Source organism: Alternaria ventricosa (genome assembly GCF_023758065.1).
Source record: "Alternaria ventricosa strain BMP 2768 chromosome Unknown scaffold_18, whole genome shotgun sequence".
NCBI classification, from domain to species: domain Eukaryota; kingdom Fungi; phylum Ascomycota; class Dothideomycetes; order Pleosporales; family Pleosporaceae; genus Alternaria; species Alternaria ventricosa.
In genome coordinates, this window is record NW_026055698.1 from 417801 (window position 1) to 436065 (window position 18265).

The 18265-nt window shown below is 52.0% G+C and overlaps 4 protein-coding genes across 4 annotated transcripts; 2 read left to right on the forward strand and 2 right to left on the reverse strand.

The window, feature by feature from the left end:
* Window positions 1–782: 782 nt before the first annotated feature.
* J4E93_008837 (uncharacterized protein) lies at window positions 783–1798 on the forward strand (the record flags this gene model as incomplete). Its single annotated transcript, XM_049346734.1, has 5 exons — window positions 783–834; window positions 883–966; window positions 1028–1367; window positions 1423–1513; window positions 1577–1798. 5 exons carry the CDS (start codon window positions 783–785, stop codon window positions 1796–1798), a joined length of 789 nt encoding a protein of 262 aa, XP_049196154.1.
* Window positions 1799–3863: 2065 nt separating this feature from the next.
* J4E93_008838 (uncharacterized protein) lies at window positions 3864–4349 on the forward strand (the record flags this gene model as incomplete). Its single annotated transcript, XM_049346735.1, has 2 exons — window positions 3864–4040; window positions 4272–4349. The coding sequence occupies 2 exons, from the start codon at window positions 3864–3866 to the stop codon at window positions 4347–4349; spliced, it is 255 nt and encodes an 84-aa protein (XP_049196155.1).
* A 2971-nt stretch (window positions 4350–7320) lies between these two features.
* On the reverse strand, window positions 7321–8188 carry J4E93_008839 (uncharacterized protein; the record flags this gene model as incomplete). Its single annotated transcript, XM_049346736.1, has 2 exons — window positions 7321–7813; window positions 7884–8188. The coding sequence occupies 2 exons, from the start codon at window positions 8186–8188 to the stop codon at window positions 7321–7323; spliced, it is 798 nt and encodes a 265-aa protein (XP_049196156.1).
* Window positions 8189–10177: 1989 nt separating this feature from the next.
* J4E93_008840 (uncharacterized protein) lies at window positions 10178–17790 on the reverse strand (the record flags this gene model as incomplete). Its single annotated transcript, XM_049346737.1, has 7 exons — window positions 10178–10497; window positions 10548–10655; window positions 10709–13610; window positions 13675–14068; window positions 14215–15720; window positions 15847–17624; window positions 17680–17790. The coding sequence occupies 7 exons, from the start codon at window positions 17788–17790 to the stop codon at window positions 10178–10180; spliced, it is 7119 nt and encodes a 2372-aa protein (XP_049196157.1).
* Between the last annotated feature and the right edge of the window lie 475 nt (window positions 17791–18265).

Here is an 18265-nt window from a genome sequence, read left to right on the forward strand (position 1 = left end):
CTTTCGGTGTGGTTGACAGCCTCTTCTTGCGAGACTTCTTGCGGTGACAGGCATCGAGGCGTTGACGTTCTTCTTCTCTGTCCCCCTGGCAGATCTCGGAAGATGCGGCACGGCAAGTGCGCCCGCGCCGCAACCAATGTCATGCCAAAGGTATCCATTCACATATCTCAAGAAACAGTTACACTTAGCGACATACCTTAAGTTCATATCACATCGCGACATGGCTGGTAGGCTGGCCATTCGAAGCTTTCTAGTTCGCTCTAATTGTGGGGTAGGCTTCGGCTTAATGTAGCTTAATCTCGACACCCTGCCAGATCGGCCTTCCTCCATTAACAAGCCCGCCATCATCTCGTACCTGTATGGACTTAAGTCGCCGGCATCGAACCATGTGCCGCCACCGCGGTGACAAAAACCGGGTCGCCATATCCGCGTCTGGCTGAGACAAGGCGCAATGTGTCCCGGACCGCTTGGCCGTTACTAGATCCACAACTATATGTGAAAAGGCGGCGAAAACATATAGATTAATTGAGAACAGTGGTCACGCAGCGCACATTGAGCACATACTCAATGTAGAATGCCGGACATGTGCCTTTTCCCCGATATTGATGTGCAGCGCTCTAAGCACGAAATGGACGCCTCGCCTCCAGATTCGGGTCGAATACTTTGGGCATTGGCTTGAGGCGGTCTTTATATAGCATCGTGAAGACCTCGAATGCTAATATCTCAACTACCAATTGTTGCAGTCTCTCCAAACAAGGACCCTTTCACTTTCAGTCGTCAAAATGTTCGGAAAGGCAACTATCATCAACGCGCTCGTGAGCGCCGTGTCCGCAGGTTCGTCAGCTCACATATCGCATGTTACATGTTATTGACTAGAGATAGGCACAATCCTGTGGGATGGTCGCTTCAACGACATGACCACTTCCTCCGATCTGGACAAATGGTCATGGGCAAATCAAGTGGGCAGTAAGTGCTGTAGTCAAGCTACACAGCGAACACAGCTGACGTTCGCCTCTTTCTCTGCCAGACTACCAGTACTATATCCACGGTTCAGGCGCTACCACGAAATACGTAAACCTCTCGCCAAGCTACAAAAACTCTGGCGACACTGGCAGCAAGCAAGGTGCTAAGATCACGATCGATAACACGGCCAAGTGGAACAGCGACATGTGGAGGACAGAGCTCATCCCCCAGACCAAGGCTGCTATCAACCAAGGCACGGTTTACTACCATTTCTCGATCAAGAGGTCTACTACCAACGTTCCGAGTGCGACGAACGAACACCAGATCTGTTTCTTCGAGAGCCATTTCACGGAACTGAAATACGGTTGGGTCAACGGAGAGTCTGGCACTAGCAACACCAACTTGTGAGCTGACCCATATACATCGACTCAATCCGGGATTGTGCTAACTACAATGCAGGCAATGGATGGTGGGCGGCCAAAGCAAGTGGAAGGTCGAGCTCAAGGCCGACGAGTGGCATAACGTCGCTTACGAGATCAACTTCTCCTCCGTAGGTCGCAATCATTTATAAGATGACCTTGAGCACATACTGACTTTCAACACCATCCCTTAGAACCAAGTCACCTTCTGGCACTCTACCGGCAACAGCACGCTCACCAAGACTGCTGGACCTTTCTCCACCAGCACTTCTTCCAACGGTGCCGACTGGCATCTTGGTGTTCTTCGTCTGCCCCGCCAGGGTAACGATGGAACGGGTGCCGAAGACTGGTTCTTCTCGGGAACGTACATTGAGAGCGGCCCGCTCACAACTTCGGTTGCTAGCCCTGCGGCATAGATGCACTTCACGGGGTGGCTGTAGAGTCGAAGCGCATGTACATACTGTAACAATTTGCATTTGGAACGTAGCATTGTAGAACTGAAATCGTGTCATTGTAGTCCGTCAGCTATTAGATCCAAAACTGCGCTGTCGACTCCTCCGTCCGCCTTTGTATGCTGCAAGCATGCTGTCCAATCTCCATGGCTCTAATACCCCTGCTCAAACCAGTCTTTGGCCACGGGTAGCAAGTCTTCGACCCCATCTCGCAAGCCTGGCATCAACTCTTTTTGTTCAATGCCATCTTCTTCGCGAAGAGGCCAAACCACAACCTTGTCCAAATCTTGATCTTAGAAGAACACCCTAGCTCATGCTAGTAGCGGGTCCATTCTGATGATCTTGGCAATCTGCCCGTACAAAAGCGCTCTTGGTACTACCAACTGAAGACAATGTTCGGCGTCCCACTTGCTGCACGAGTAGCGAGAGAATAAAATTCCGCCCAGCCTTCAGTGCTCCTGCTATGACACTCTATCAGAAAGCGGGGATGCATTTCTGCGTCGATTTGGAGGCCATATAGATCCTCAAAGCGGTAATCTGTGACTTTCTGGTGGATCTTTTGGATCCATAGTCTTCTCTTTCCCACGACGCTATTGAAGAATTTGGTGAGGTTGTTCGGCGGACCCCGGATGTGTATATCGTTATGGCGAATGACCAACGCTTTGGTCTCGCTTCGAAGCTTCTTGTTGACAAACTGGAGCTGGTTGGCGACCACATGTCCATTCACTCTGACCGGCTCTTGGTGTATCGTCCTCTTGGTGTCTGACACTGGCTTGTTGGTAGTCAGATTCGTCTCTGAAATTTTTCGTCGCTTCCTCATGGGAGCGTCATCATCATCTGACTCTTGAACACGACCTACTGGTGCGGGGATTTCGCTCAGTCTTTCTACGTGTTCTTCAAATGTTTGAGGATGGAGACACAACCAACCCACACCCAGTTTGTCCTCGCGATAATAGATTCCTTCATCGATGGTGAGTGCGTATTCGAAGATCTTGTTGCGAAGCTCGCCGGGTAGCTGAAGAAGGCGTGATTCTACCCCTGCGTTGCGCACAGGGGCTTCAGTATGCTTCGTTGACATCATGTCGTATGACTGAGGAATACAGTCCTTGAGGGATAGTGCAGTCGACTTGTCGCGTGCTTGGGAGATACACAAGCTATTTGGAAAGGTAAGTGGTAGGTGATGTGGTTTAAATTATACCAGTAGCTTCAGAGAGGCAGAAGCGTATGAAAAATCCTTACTCCGGACACAGTCTCTGCCTAGTCCCCATTTTACATCTGAGAAGATGAGAGGGACTCTGCGGCTTTGCTCTTCATACGCTGTGATTCGCTGTACCCCTTTAATCGCATGTTATTGTAGTGGTAGACCAAGCGACTAAGCGCAGAGATCGAATGAATGGTGTCGAGTATACGATTCCACTGGTATCGGCCCGATCAGTACCAAGGTTGAGCAGGAAGAAACTGCGCCTTGAGACGAAGCGCAATAGAACCTTCTTCAAAACATAACGTGTGCTAATTCAGCTTGAGGCACTTGCTGCTTTGACGGACGGTGCAGCATGTCGCGATAGAGTTTGCGAAATCCATGGGTACTACCTGCGAGGCTCACCGCCGCCGCGATGTCTACCCAGGTGATTTCCAGGCCTGGGGAAGGAACAACGGCCTTGGAAGATTGATGGTCGATAAGGGAGGAAGGAATGACGTGTCAGCACCAATCACAATCTCCGCAACCCAGCTTACCACGCGCAGCTTTAGCGCAATTCATCAACCTCGGCATACCTCCACATTATAGCATTCCACGACCGAGCCGCAACCCGAGCTACTACTAGATCAACCCCAGACTCCGCCCGTGATCACTTTTATCGCATCACCATAGCCATACTCACCAGTCCTTCACCGAAAAATCCCTCAAAAGCCCGTAACTAAACGCGACCGTCGCGACCTCCTCACGCATTTCAAACGCCGACGTACCTCCACCAAACCCTCCGTTGCCGTCGCGCCGCCTCCACCGCCGAAACGCGTCCATAAGCCCACCATGTCCGAGTCTCTCACCACCAAGCAAGTCGCCGAGCACAACACAGTCGAGAAGGGACTGTACATAATAGTCGACAACGATGTATACAAGATGGACTCGTTTGTGGATGAGCACCCCGGTGGCGCTAAGATCCTGAAGAGAGTGGGCGGAAAGGATGCTAGCAAGCAGTTCTGGAAGGTACGTTATAGCGGGTACATAGGAAAGGCGAGATGAGAGGAGTGCCTGGGACAATTTGCTACGCGCGTTTTCCCAGGGCCGGATTCTGCTGTCGCGCGCTTGGTTTTTGGTACTGCCGCGCTGAGGGTGCTCGCTACCAGCGGATTGATGGCAGACTGGACCCTTGATTTGATCTTTAGGATCGCCGTATCGATACGCATGTGAAGTTTGGATATGCTGACCAAGATCCAGTACCACAACGAGAGCGTATTGAAGAAGTACGCACCTAAGCTGAAGATTGGCACAGTCAAGGAGGAGTCCAAGTTATAGATACACATTTAATTATACCGATGATCACCATTCAATTCACTTACGTTGCACGTCTCTTGTATGTCGCGCATCGAATACCAAATTTATGAAGAAATGCGATGCCATGACGCAATGCTCACCGCCTGGTGATTGTACATTCACCACACCGTCAAGATTACCACGAGATCAATGCAAAACTATAAATTACGACAAACTTCTAACTCTATGGACGTATTGGTATAATGCGTTCTCTCTGATTCAAAAGCAACAAGCTCGCAAAAACAAACATGCCGTGGGTATCGTGATATAGCAAACGCCTGTTCTCAATGCTGCGCGAAAATATGCCAAAATCGTTGCTGCGTAATGTCACTCTTGCCCTCTCTGCCTCTCTCTTAATCTCCTCCTCACATCTAGAAGCACGTCCACCGCTTCTTCACACCCGGTCTTGAGTTGGGCCTGGGTGTAGGACTCGTCCGCGGCCGCGCACTATCCTTCTCATTCATATGCGCGTCATCCAAATCGTCCATGCGATAGCGTCGCACAGATCCAGCATCTGACTGATCTTTCTCGTAGAATTTCTCTTGCGGGCCCGAGACACATCGCGGTGTTACTTTGCGGAAGAAACCTCGTAGACCGCTGTTGGCTTTGTCGATTCTTTCGTACTCGCGTTTGCGCGTGCATGGTGATGTCCAGTGCATGGTTGTGTTGGTCTTTTCTGCGTCGATTGTGTCTTCGCTTTGGCGGGGCATGGATGTCTCTTCTACTACGCGTAGACTGTCTGAGCTGAAACGCGTTGCTGCGCTGGGAAAACCGAATGCGTCGCCGTGAGACATTGTTGGACTTGGTAGACCAGAATTTGACTGATATGATGGATTTGAGAAGATGCTGCAACTGCGGAAGTGCAAGGCAAGAACATCGTCGACGTCTTGGCTGGTTGTGGTGGCGGGGGGTGTTTGGAAACTCTTCACTCGGTAGTGGCGCGCTGGTCTTGATGGGTCCACGATAGTACAAGAAGTGCGTCGCGATGAGGGCTTTGAACCATGGCCACGGCTCTTTGATCTGCTGTTCGAGTTTTCTGATGATGTGGTGGACTGCTGTCGTAATGGTCGTGAGCGCTGCTCTGATACTGGTCGTCGTGGCTCCATGTCTGCAACCTGAAGGGAACGGATCGATTCGACTTTATTCTTGTGATGTTTGCTATGCCGGATGGTGTTGTTGTTGCACAGTGGTTCTTGGCTGGGTATCTTGGGTAGATAGGAACCCGCAACACTATCAATTCGATTCATCGCCGATCTATCAAAGATCGAGAACGGGGAGTGACGTAGATGTGAGGTGTCTTGAAGGATATTGAATCGGGTAATATTGTCTTAGTGGTGAATAATTTCGGTACTCGTCTAGGTCGGATATCAGTATCGGAATAGGAAGGTTCTGTGCTCAAGGGGTAAAAGCCCATACCAGCAGCCAGTGCCAACACCGAAACACACAAATTTGGATTCCTCGCGCGAACGGCACACACAAGCGGTATAAGAGAATGGAAACTGGAATCACAGGCGGGCTATGTGACGCCAGTAATTGTTGGGTCAGTCAAGTGACGAACCGCGGGACCCGCCTGGAGGACTATTGAATCAACCGCGGTCAGTAGGAGGGAAACTAGAGCCTAGTATATAAAGAAGAGATCAAAACGTCCCAAATGTCGATCTTGGCCGTTGGTTGGCCCAGACCCTGCCAGCATGCAGCGAGACGCACGGCATGCACGATCTCTTGACGAGTTTGAGCCGAGCGCGTGGGCACCTCTACGAAAAGGGTTGGGAGTTCACCGCCTCCCAGGACTCGATTTCCGGGGCCTGAATAGACTAGGCGTGTGAAAAGACTAGCGGCGCGATTAAACTGGAGAAGGATTTCACTAGCTTCCGTGCGTTCGAGACGGAGCATGACAGATGCACTAAATATGTCACAATCAGAGTCGCACATGGGGGGCAGAGGACAAAACATTCAAGTATGATGTCGTCGGCTTTCACATGCCAGCGATGATGTGGTAGCGCGTGAGAGGCCACACACACATCTTCGGACGCTGATCACTTCGGGTTGGCTCGTGATAAGGGAAGGAGGGCGCGAGGCCATGTCGAATAGACGCGAGTGGCAGCCTCGTCTACCGACAAGTCGATCCGGCACAACCTCGAGTGCTGCACGGACGGCGGGAAGGACCGAATCAAATCAAAGAACGGCAGGCCAGCGACATCGGGCCAAGATGACCACGCTCGACTCAGGCAAGCGCACGCGGAAATGTCGAGCCTGAAAAGTAAGGAATGCCAAATGAAGCGCTGCGCATGGCGTCGCGGGCATTGCTGAGAGGGGCGTCAGGGAAGATTACACCAAACCGCTGCGGCGGGTACCGGCGCAGAACCCTGAACCACCACCACCACCTTAAAATACATCACTCCTTCGACAGCCCTTTCCGACACGAATGAGAGGCTGTAAAGACCACATGTATGTCTTGTGGGCGCGCGGCCCGCTGCCTTACTGCTTACAGTTATCCGCTGCAAACGCTCTTTGAAGGGTGGGACCTATGCGCCAAGGCTACATCCAATGCAGATGCTGCAGCTGATCGGGCCAGGGACGCCGCCAATGGCTATGTCATGCGGCAGCACAACACCACCAATTGCGTCCTACTCGCACGCGGAGATGAGTCTGCATTTCAGCTTTTTTGTCGCTAAGCTAGTCATCGCAAGGGTCGTCTGGAAGATCGGCTCGCACGTGGTAGCCTCACGAACCCCTCTTCCACTCCACCACGCAGGCACAATGCGCACACTGCGAACTCAGTGCGAAGCATCACAGAAAGGCGGTATGACTTGGCAGGTACCCTTCTCCCTTTTGACTCGCAGGCAAACGGGCCTGTGCGATGAAACGAACTCAGAACTTCTCCACTACCCTACAGTTCCGTGAGTGCGTGCCCCGTTCCGCGGGTCGTTCGGAAATAACCAGTACGAATTGCCTATAGCATCTCGTCGTAAAACCCCTCAATCAATTCCGCAACTTCGTCATAAGACTCAAGACAGTGCCAGTGCCCAACTCCTTCCATAACCGCCAACCTCTTCTCGCTGCTGCCAATCTCTTCGAACATCTTCTTGCACCCTTCAAGCGGTGCGCTCTTGTCCTCCTCACCAGCCAGGATGAGTACGGGCACGCTGATCTTGCTGTACTGAGGCGGCTTTGCATTGATAATGACTCGACAGTTGGAAATATAACCCGCTGGATCCTGTGATAGCAATAACTCGCGGATCATCGCTTTGACCAGTGGAGACGCGTTCTTCCCGACTGCAGCATGTGGGATGCTGTCTGCCATGGGCTGCATACCGTCTTTTGCAACGGTTTCTATCCGTTCGTGAAAGCGGGGGCCTGCCTCAGGGCTGGGATATACAGGGCCGATCAGAACAGCTGCTACAATGCGGTCACTTCGCTCAGCCGCAAGGTATGCGCCGACGATGCTAGAGACGTGTCAGTTGTCGTGGCCGTTGCAGTCGCGTCTTCCAAGGCTTCTGAAGGTTGCTGACGTACCCTCCCATGCTGTGCCCAACGAACACAGCCTTGTCGACCTTCAGCGCGTCCAGAATTCCAATCACATCTTCTCCCAGCGTCTCAATACTTTGCTCGACAAACGTGTACGTTGATCGACCAGCCCCTGTGTTGTCAAACGTAATGCAGCGAAATCCACTTTCGACCAAGCTCCCAGTTACTGGCTGATAGTAATTCTGCGAAGAGCCCAGCCCGTGCATGAAGATGAGTGTTTCGCGTGTCTTCCCATCTTGCGGTTTCAAGTCGGTGTAGTGAAAGCGTTTGTAGCCGACGCGGAGGAAAGGCATGTTGGATGGAACGTGATCGTGTTTGTGACTTTGTTTCACAACAGCTTGAGATGTGTGACGGGATTGGTTCCGATCGGAAGCGGAACCCATCGGGTAGTGCTGATGACATCACTGGGGTACAGCAAAGAACAAGGACACTGGACTTCGTTACAGTTGCACGAATTTGCGTTTTTCTGAACCCGAGAGCCACGATCAATTACCAATGTAGTGTATCTGAAGGTATGAACAGCCACAGTTTTTACAGCATCGAACCGGACAATGAAGAAACACCTCCCCTCAACTGTCCCTCGACCCATCTGTAATAATCTTCACCTGATACCACTCATGACACGCCTGCGTGCACTCCCTTCTCAGCTTCGCGGTTGCCGGCTGATCATCCTTTGCCAATAACGTCCAGAGTAGTTGCGCCAACCCCTCTCTCGTAGTGACCTCCTTCAACGCGTCTAAGCCAGGATCCTCGTTCACCGTCTCCGCGATACCCAGCATCCTACTCGCATCGCTCTTCGCCCTCGATCTCCTCCGCCTGCCAAGAAAAGCAAACACGCTCCGTGACTGCGTCTGTTCCTCTTCACTGGTATCCCACAGCGCCACTCGACTGATGAAATGCTTGATCGCCGCTTCTTCGAAACTTTCTCTTCGCCGCTCGATCGCCTTGTCGAATTCTGGGTCAAGTGTGTAACTTTTGTCGTCCCATCTGTAAAGCAGGTAGCGAAAAGTGTGCACTTCAGCGTCGGGTATAGATAGGTCGCCGAAGTCTGTTGTGAAGGGGTCGTAGGAGATCGAGGAAGATGATGAAGTCGGTCGGTCGCTGGTGGTGCTCGTTGGTGTTGCGGCGTGGCTGTATTTCAGTTCGAGAGCGTGGTGCGTTTCTATGATCCGTTGGAGAGCAACTTTGTGATTTTGGAGCACAGCGTCGGTGCCTTCGAAGAGGTGTGAAGAGGATGGCTTGCTGGATAAGTGGCTTCCGCTGCGATGGCGGCTCCAGGTGTGATGTCGCTTCGATTCTATAGATGGTCGTGTCATGGTGTCCGTGTCCATGTTCAACTCAGTTGTCTTTTCGTGTGGTAGTCAAGATGATGATTAGTCCAAGTAGAACAAATAGAGGTAGATCAAGCGTTATCGTTGTGAATGTTCAGTTCCTAGAGCATACGTATGGTGAAAGAAGCTGAAACCCATGAAAGAGAAAACCCGGAAAACAGGAAGGAAGACCACAGACTCAACCCTCTGCCAACAAACTCAACCGTGGATGCCGGCTAACCTGCGCCCACGGCCAATTGACGCACATCCCGTTAGCCGAGAGGAGGGAAGGGGCCGCCGACGCAAGCCCTTTTTTAATATGCAGATCTGCGAGGGTAGACTCATCCTCACCACCGGTGTTTGTACAAGGTGGTAAAGTTGTGTCGCGGAACGCTGACTGTAGTGACGATCTATTGGTAGCGACTGTGCCACCGCTTTGTTGAGCCACTTCATGAGCCACTTCGTGGTTCAGTCACTGCGCCGCAGGGTGCGCGGCTTTTTTCGGCGTTAATTAAAGTGGAGACGGCGACACGCTGGCCAGGGAAGGAGCTGACGCCAAGTCGTGCTTTGGCCGATGATCCGGCGAGCACAATGATGCTGCGAGGTTGCTCGTGCTATGAGCTTACGCGTCGAAATGACTGTTCTGAGAGTGTGTGCATGCTGGGCCGTCATTGCATCGTGTTGTGACCCCGCACAGTAAAGCTTTGACGAATAGATGAATGAGTCAAGACGATGAACAGAACGAACGGATATGTATTCAAATTCGCACTACAGCGAATATTCGATCACCAAGCGCTGCCTGTGAGGATGCTACAATGTACTTGGAACACGATGGAGTCCTCCATAATTTCCTTCTGTAAGCCGAACGCCATACAATGCAAGGAACGACCGGCCTATAACGACGCGAACGGAAACTCGGAAAGTAACAAAACATCCACCCGTCAGTCGTTACATTGGCCAAGAAAATGCGGTTTACTCGGAAGGCGGTACGGGCTCCGTCTTGCCGTTGGGTAATATGTGTTGGGTGGTGCTCATACGAACACTGGACGGTCTTTCCAACTTCTTCCCAGCGTCTGCAGCATTTCCATTCTGTACTTCTTGCTCGAGATCCTGGTGTCCACTCGTGACATCAGGCAGCGCTTCAGCTTCGTTCAAGGCTTGCTTGACCAGCTTCTTCGCCTCGATCGCGAGATTGGGGATTTCCTCAACCTCGTTGTTCTTGTTCAGGTATGAGTCCAGTAGCGCCTTGAGCGTCTGCGCGCGAACAGGTTTCGCGAGGTAATTGTTCATGCCTACTAAGTCAGCGCATGTCCCAAACGTAGATCAAGCTGCCGGAACTTACCAGATTCTAGACACTTCTCGCGGTCGCCTTGGATAGCGGAAGCGGTCATGGCGATGATGAGGACATTTCGAATCTCGGGATTGGGATGCTTGCGGATCAGTTTCGTAGCTACACATAGTCAGTATTCATGTGCTAGCCAAGACGCGAGTACAAATCCTTACCTTCGTAGCCATCACAATGTGGCATTTGCACATCCATGAGAACAAGATGGAAGGGACGATTGTTCTCCGAAGCACGCTCAAGAGCATCGATTGTCTTGAATCCATCGAGATACGCGTCGCACTTGAAGCCAAGCTTTTGCACGAAGCTGATCGCGATGCGCTGATTGATCAAGTTGTCTTCCGCGATGCAGACCCGCAATTCTCGTCTGGGTATCGTGGAAAGATCGATGCAGGAACCCGACAATTGCTCATGGCCATTGTTTTCCTGGCTTGAGAACCTAGCCATAGGGTCTGGCTCTCGTGCCCTTTGCTGCTGACTTCCTGCTTGCGCTTTCGGCACTTTCTTGAACCGTAACGAAAACGTGACCGTTGTACCTTGGCCTGGCTGGCTGTCGAGACGTACTGTACCGTGCATAACGTTCTCTATCAGGGCTTTGCAAATACTCAGACCAAGGCCAGTGCCACCGTAACTCCTAGCGGAGCTGGACTCTATCTGCGAGAAAGGGAGGAACAATTTCTGCTTCTGTTCGTCTGGGATACCGATGCCGGTATCTATAACGCTACAAGTTATATCTGCCCAGTCATCTGTCTCTTGGTCAAGAACAGCGCGGACAGTGACAGACCCACGTGGCGTGAATTTGTAGCTGTTGGATAACAAGTTCATCAGAATCTGGTGCAGTCGGACAGGGTCACCCATGACGAGCATCTCTGGATCCAAATACAATTGCTCAATGGTTTTGAGGCCTCTTTCGGCATTCGTGTAGGCCAGAGCGCGGACGACTTCAGTAATCGTCTCGTTCAACGAAATCGGCATCTCCAAGACGTTCATCTTGCCAGCTTCGAGCTTGGAATAGTCCAAAAGGTCGTTTATGATCGAGAGCAATGTATCGGCGCAGACTCGAATCGAATCGGCGTATCCGGATTGTTCTGAGTTCAGCGGTGAAGCTTTCAACAGCTCAGACATGCCAATCACGCCGTTCAAGGGAGTCCGCAACTCGTGCGAGACGTTGGCAAGGAACAGACTCTTTGCCTTCGCGGCTTCTTCCTTGAGCTTCATGTTACGCACAGCTATGGCTTCAGCCTCTTTCGCCTTGATCTCTGCGGCCCGCGCCTGTGACAAAGCGCGTTTCTGCATCTCAAGCATTGCTTCGTTGCTTGCTGATACTCTTTCCACCTCTTTGAAAAGCAGTGCATTGGCCAGGGAGATGGAGATCTGGTTGACCAGTAATCGGAGAACCTGAGTGTTACGTTCAGTGAACGAATTCGGCGGGCCCTCGACATATATTGAACCAAGAAGATGATCGCTGTGCAGAATCGGGATGCAGATGACTGCTTTCCCCTCAGGATTCCGTTGAAGGTAGGCATCGGAAACGTTTGAGAAGCGGTCGTCTTCTAGTAGGTTCTGTACGAACACTATCTCTCGGAAACGGAGTGTGTAGAGCGTCACTTGTCGCGCAACAACATCGTCCACGGTATCTAAAGGTTGACTGGCAGGGAAGGATGTGACGCCGGAAGAGACCCCGCTGTCGTTGTCGGGCTCGTTGGTGGCAACGCATGCGATCGACCATTCGATTTGCGAGTCTTCAATCACTATGCCGCATAAGGTACCGCCCGTAGATTCGAGCAAAATGGTACTCATCTTCGCCATCAATTTATCGACGACGAGCTCGCTAGACAAGACTTGACTCGATTCCAAGATTGAAGATAGGTCTAGCATGTCAAGACCGACAGCTGAGAGACCATTGTGTAGAGCTGGAGCTGACTCTTGGCGCCGTGTTTCCGGGACAATCCAGTTCTGTGTTCGATCGACTGCAGTCTCCGCGCCCAGAGATTGATCGTGATCATTCTGCTCCAGTCTGAAGGCCGTGTTACCCGTGTCTACGATGGAGGTTTGTACAGCTTGGTCTACTGTGGTGAGCGAGGCGCCGCTACGCACTAACCACTCGTACCGACTCGCGACGTGATTTGCTTTTCCGTAAGCTGACATCCTCCGATATACCGAGATGCAGTCTTTCAAAGAATGTCGAGCCGCCCTGTAGGCCTTCTTGTCTACCAACCATCCAGTGTAGAGCTCGAGAGCAAACGCTTCGTCCAAAGCAAACTCGTAACGTTCGCTATGTTCCATGGCTGCCTCATAATTCTCCAACGCTGATTGTGGGTCGGCATTGACATCTCCGAGGACGGCATTAAGAAGATGTATCCAGCCCCGGTAGTTGACATCAGTGGTGGTGCAACATGTCTCTAGCAGTTTCAGGGTCTCTTGAACATGTTTTAACATCTGGTCCCTTCGGCCATGAGCGGGCTTTTCTCGGAGAACAGCCATGTATGCTAGCGATAAGTAGTATCTGGCCGAGTAATTGAGTCTTTCGGACCAGAGACTGCTCAGCATCGGAAGTAACGTCTCCCCAAGAGCCACTGCTTCCGAATGATGACCAAAAAGTACCAACAACGGCAGTTTGGTTGCAAGATATATAGACTTGGGACGCTTGGGGTTGCTGGCCGTGTTTTCGAGGAACTCAATGTACTCGGCCTCATTGTGATCGTGGTCTGAGAGGAGGGATAGAGCGTTGCTTGAATCAGTCTTTCCCTGGAGCGCTCTTGCATATTGACGAGCAGCCATGAGGAAAACTCCGCCACGCATGTCTTTCTGCCAGTTTCGCATATCCAGCGGTGTTTCCTCAATCCAGGCTTCCAATTCTGCGACGTCGTATGAAGCCATGACCCTAAAGTGAGCCTGTACACCAAGATTTAGAAGTGTGAGGATTCGATCGCCAGCAGTCAGTGAAGCCTGCAAAGCTGTTTCCAAGCTCGGTATCAGATCGCCTACAGGCGCTTCCAAGTGGCCCAAGAACATTGGCTGCAAAGTTTGACCTCTTCCCAGGGTGTAGTAGTCTTCGGGGAACTGCAGAGGTAGAGGTATGAAGTCAGTATATGTCTCACGTGCACTTCGTACAGCTAGAACTTACCATCTGAAAGATTCGCTTTGCAATCGCACCCATGTCGACTGCGAAGTTTGTCATTCCGAAACGACCGCCCGCAACAGTGCCCAGATGCACGTATGCAAGGGCAACCTGTGACATGGTACCCTTTTCGAGATGGATCGTGATAAGCTTCAGCGTCGCCTGATAGAAAAGCAGGCTGTTCGACCAGAACGCCGCACTAAGAAGTTCGATGAAGACAGGCCCAATAGTCATCAGGACACGGTCACCAGGAGACGGACGCCGCTTGAGCAGTTCTTCTTTATCGATGTTCTGAAGCGTGCCATATATTTGCTGAAACTGAGCATCGCACGCCTCCCATGTTGTCGGAGGAATAGGGGAATTGAGCAAAGACAAACAGTCTTTGAGAGCCTGGAACGCACTATGGGTGGTGGTTAGCGAACTGTCGCGATAGCTGTAGTGATGGAAGGCAACAGGTACACGTGCAGGCCCTCAAAGGTTATGCTATCTTGCAACGTGCAACCTACTCCAGGCGCATACACGGAAGGGATGTGAAACATTACTTACCCGAAACTGTCGCCGCGAATAGCAAATACCCTGGACTGTAGAATGAACGAACTAGCCATATCGCAGGGATCGCGGGCATGCTGGAAGGTTGTCCGAATTAAGCTGAGAGCCTCATCGAACATGCCCTGGTGCCAATAGCATTCTGCCGAGCGCACAAAGAGTTGCAACGTCTCTTGGTAGGACACATCCGGCCTATTGTCGTCCCATGGATCGTCTTGTAGAAGCATGAGGCTGTGTGCGAAGTAGTAGATGCCAGTTGATCGCGCGCCCGACTCGCATGCGGTTTCTCCAGCTTGATACAGCATATCACGGAATGGAGCTCGGACTGTCTCCTTGGTCTTGATCAGTTCTGCAGCGAGACAGATGTGGCGACTCTGCATGTACAAAGCCTTGGAACCTGACGTTGAGTCGTCATTGTACTCCTCGCCGGAAGTTATCATCTTGGCAATGGTGAAGTGCATCAACTGCGTATCCCATTCCTTGTCGAGGGAGTTCACAGCCGCTGTAAGATACCGATCGTGACTGAATCTGAATCGAGCATCTTGTTCAGCAGGCATGAGTACGTAGGCTTTCAGTGCTGCATCGAGGGCTGTGACGGCACACTCGTCTCTCTCGAAAAGTGGTAACCTCCCATGAGCTGCGGGCTTGTTTGTAGGCTGGAGGAGCTTCTGCAGAAGCTCGAACGAGAAAGTGCCACCTAAGAGAGAAGCCCACGCCAAGAGCTTCCTACTGGAAGATGGTAATTCCGTCAACCGCTTTGCTATAAAGTCAGTCGTAACGGATGAGCCATATTCTGGACTCTCGAAAACGGCAAAGACTTTGTCTAGGTCAAAGACCCAGTTGTTCTCGCGCCATTCGTAGTAAACGCACCGTTTTCGATAGCAAGTGTCCAGTATCTCGCGTATATAGAAGAGGTTGCCTCGAGACTTTTCCTGAATCACCGCTACTAGAGGAAGGATATACTGATGGTCCCTATGAAGCGTCTCCGCCACGTAGTCGGCCGTCTGGGCCTCTACAAACGGAAGAAGCTGTACTCTGGTAGCGTGACGCAGTAGTGGGGTGAGTTCTCGGGGTAGTGTCTCTTCATCGCTGTACGTGAGCATAAGAACAAGCGGAATTTTAGCTTGCACGATGTGATGGATCAGCTCAGCGCTTTCGGGATCGGCATACTGAACGTCTTCCAAACTCCATGTGCAGAGCTTGTGCATTGCCAGCAGTCGTAGAACATCTATGAAGACATTCATGAATCTGGAGGATTTCGAAGCACCTCCGCTTCGTAGCCAAGCCTCGGCAGTATGTCCAGCTGATCCACAGTGAACGGCAGGAGAAGATGCCCGTCGAGTCAGATCCTTAGTGGGCTCCACGTCCTTCTGTTGCGGACTCTTTCCGTTCGTATTCAAGAGCCATTCCGGTAGATCAAGGTAGGTTCGTAGCACCGCCCAGACTCCACTGTTCCTGAGGTAATGGCGCAATCTCTGGTGAAATTCCGTCGTTACGTCCGCCTCGCTGACTGGACAGAGAGATGTAAGTTAGTAGCTGCTATAGGGGAACAAGAATCTCTGAAAGGTCTGTACATACTGGCTGATGTTAGTACAATTTCGAGCATTGGGAGTAGTGTTCAAAAGGACTTACCATATTTGGCGGAAGAAAGAAGACATCAGCCGAAGAATGGGGTCAAATGGTGCTTTCTTGGCGGGGTCAAACTTAGCCATGGCGAAGTAGCCAGTGCTCCTTGCCGTGCTCTGTACGCTCTGCACGAGACGGGATTTACCCAATCCGGTAGCACCGGCGATGGCTATCACCTCACATCGCGCCTTGCGCCTTAGTTTTCGCGTGCTGGCTAGAGTCCTTAGGCCATCGTTGGATTGGTGGCTGCGAGAATAGAGTCCAGTGCTTTCAATGCTGTTGTTGGAACGGCCTCGGCTTGCGGATTGCAGTTGGGGCCGACTGTCCACACTTCCTTCAGCTGTTGATGATTCTGATTGTGCAACACTGTCCTGGGAGCCCTGTTGCATCGACCGAGCGTTGTCCATGAATACAGGGCCATCTGCCGAAACGCTGTTCAGCCTGCTGTCGGAGCCTCTCGAGCTAGTGCTCTCGGAAATAATATCGTCAAACTGCAGGTCTCGTCGTTGATCCGAAAAGGAGGAACCTGAACTCAGGCTTTGCAACGCTTTGACGTTACTCCGACGATGCCTCGCGACGCGTTCTATCACGTCGACTATAGTCTTGCGTTCTTTCTCACGCCCGATGAGTTTGAGGGGCAAGTTGAAAAAGCAACTAATGTCCTTGGTGCCTACATGGAAGGCCTTCAACCCATCTACATCTCCATCGTAAAGGAGCTCGCGGATACGACAGAGATCGAATTTCAGGCCGGAAGTGGAGTGATATCTATCCTCAATATTGCGCTGCGTCATACGCTGGATAATCTCGGACAGAGCCTCTGGGATATCTAGTCGTCTGGAAGAGATTGGAGGTATTCGCTTGCTGATGACGTTCTGCATGACATCGAGAGCCGTAGCGCCTTCGAATGGCGTCTGGCCACAGAGCATCGTGTAAAAGAGGATACCGAGACTGTATATGTCGGTTCTTGTGTCGGGCTCAGCAGGCATCCTACCGGTCTGTTCAGGGGATATGAAAGCCAACTTCAATTCGATGCCAGTCTCTTTTGACAGTGTACTCCAACCCGCGCTTGTCAGTCCGTTCTCGAAAGATCTTGCGCCCGATCCAAAGTTGATCATCTTGACAGTCCCGTTCTCAGCAAAATAAAAGGCATCGCCTCGAATCTCACCATGGACGATTTCGTGACCGTGGTGCAATATTTCCAGACACTCGACTGCTCCGACGGCAAAGTCGAGGAAGGTAAGGAGAGGTATACCACGATTGGGCAATGAAGCCTCTGATTGACCGCTTTGTCCATGACCGCCCACCTTCCAGAAGTTGGGACCGAAGTTCACCAAGTCCTGGAGATAGTTGGGCCCAGGGGCTTCGAATATGCTGGCGACAAGAGGTTCCTCGCCGGCTTTGGTGGATAATCTCACAAACTCTATGGGACGAGCAAAGTGCTTGCACTCTGGATCCGACTCCTTGACGACGAGTTTGGCGAGCTGGAACTCGCGCTCGAGGCGCAGAGTCTGCTGCGAGACGCGGCATACGACGGGCCGGCCTTCTCTCGCGATGCCCTTGGCGGTAGTGTTGGTGCGATGTGTTTGTACGGTAGAGGCGCTCACGTCTGAGCCCGAACTGCGGTGGGTGCGAGTGAAGTTTGGTCGGTTTCGGGTGAGGGAGTCGGGCGAATGCGACAGCTTGAGAGAGGTGGGGGAGGTTACGGCGCTCCTTTCTCTTGACTGCGGGCGGTCTTGCCGGGGCGCTTGCTTCTCGTAGCCGAAGAAATGCCAGTTATCATACGACTATCCGACGTTAGCATGTTGCAGCGACAACCTGAGCACATGCGACGCCTCTTACTGAGTGGAAGGGCTCAATGTCCGTGTCCCAGCCATAGTTCTGGAGCTCCTGCAGACGCGCAAAGATGTGCGAGAAGTGCTGCGTGCGCCCGCCTCCTTCCGATCGAGTCATTATGTCTTTCCGATGTTGAAAACCGCCAGGGATCTAAGACATGCTCTGGGTGGGATGTAGAGAATCAATGTGTAGGGTAAAGTCGCCAGGCGCTCGATCTATCCATCACAACATCAGCGGGGCGCGACTGCCATGTCAAGAGCGCGGTCGTCGAGGGTGTTGGGAGCGACGGGAGGGGCGTAAAGGAGAGTCCGGTAGGCTGTTGATGCCAGTGTCCTAGAGGGAGTAGACGCGCATGTGGAGTGCTTACTGATGGTATTCCAGCCACAGCAGACGGACTGCGAAGATGCGCTCAGACTTCGCGCTTGTTCTTAGACGTCATAATCGACATGGGCTCGCTGCGCTGTAGCGGAAGTTTGCGCCCAACGCACCGCACGCAAAAGCAACGTTTCTCTGCCCAGCCCAACCCCCTCTGAAACCAAAACCAAGCATGCAGCCGCAGCGAATATCAACGTGAACCATGTGTGGCTGACAT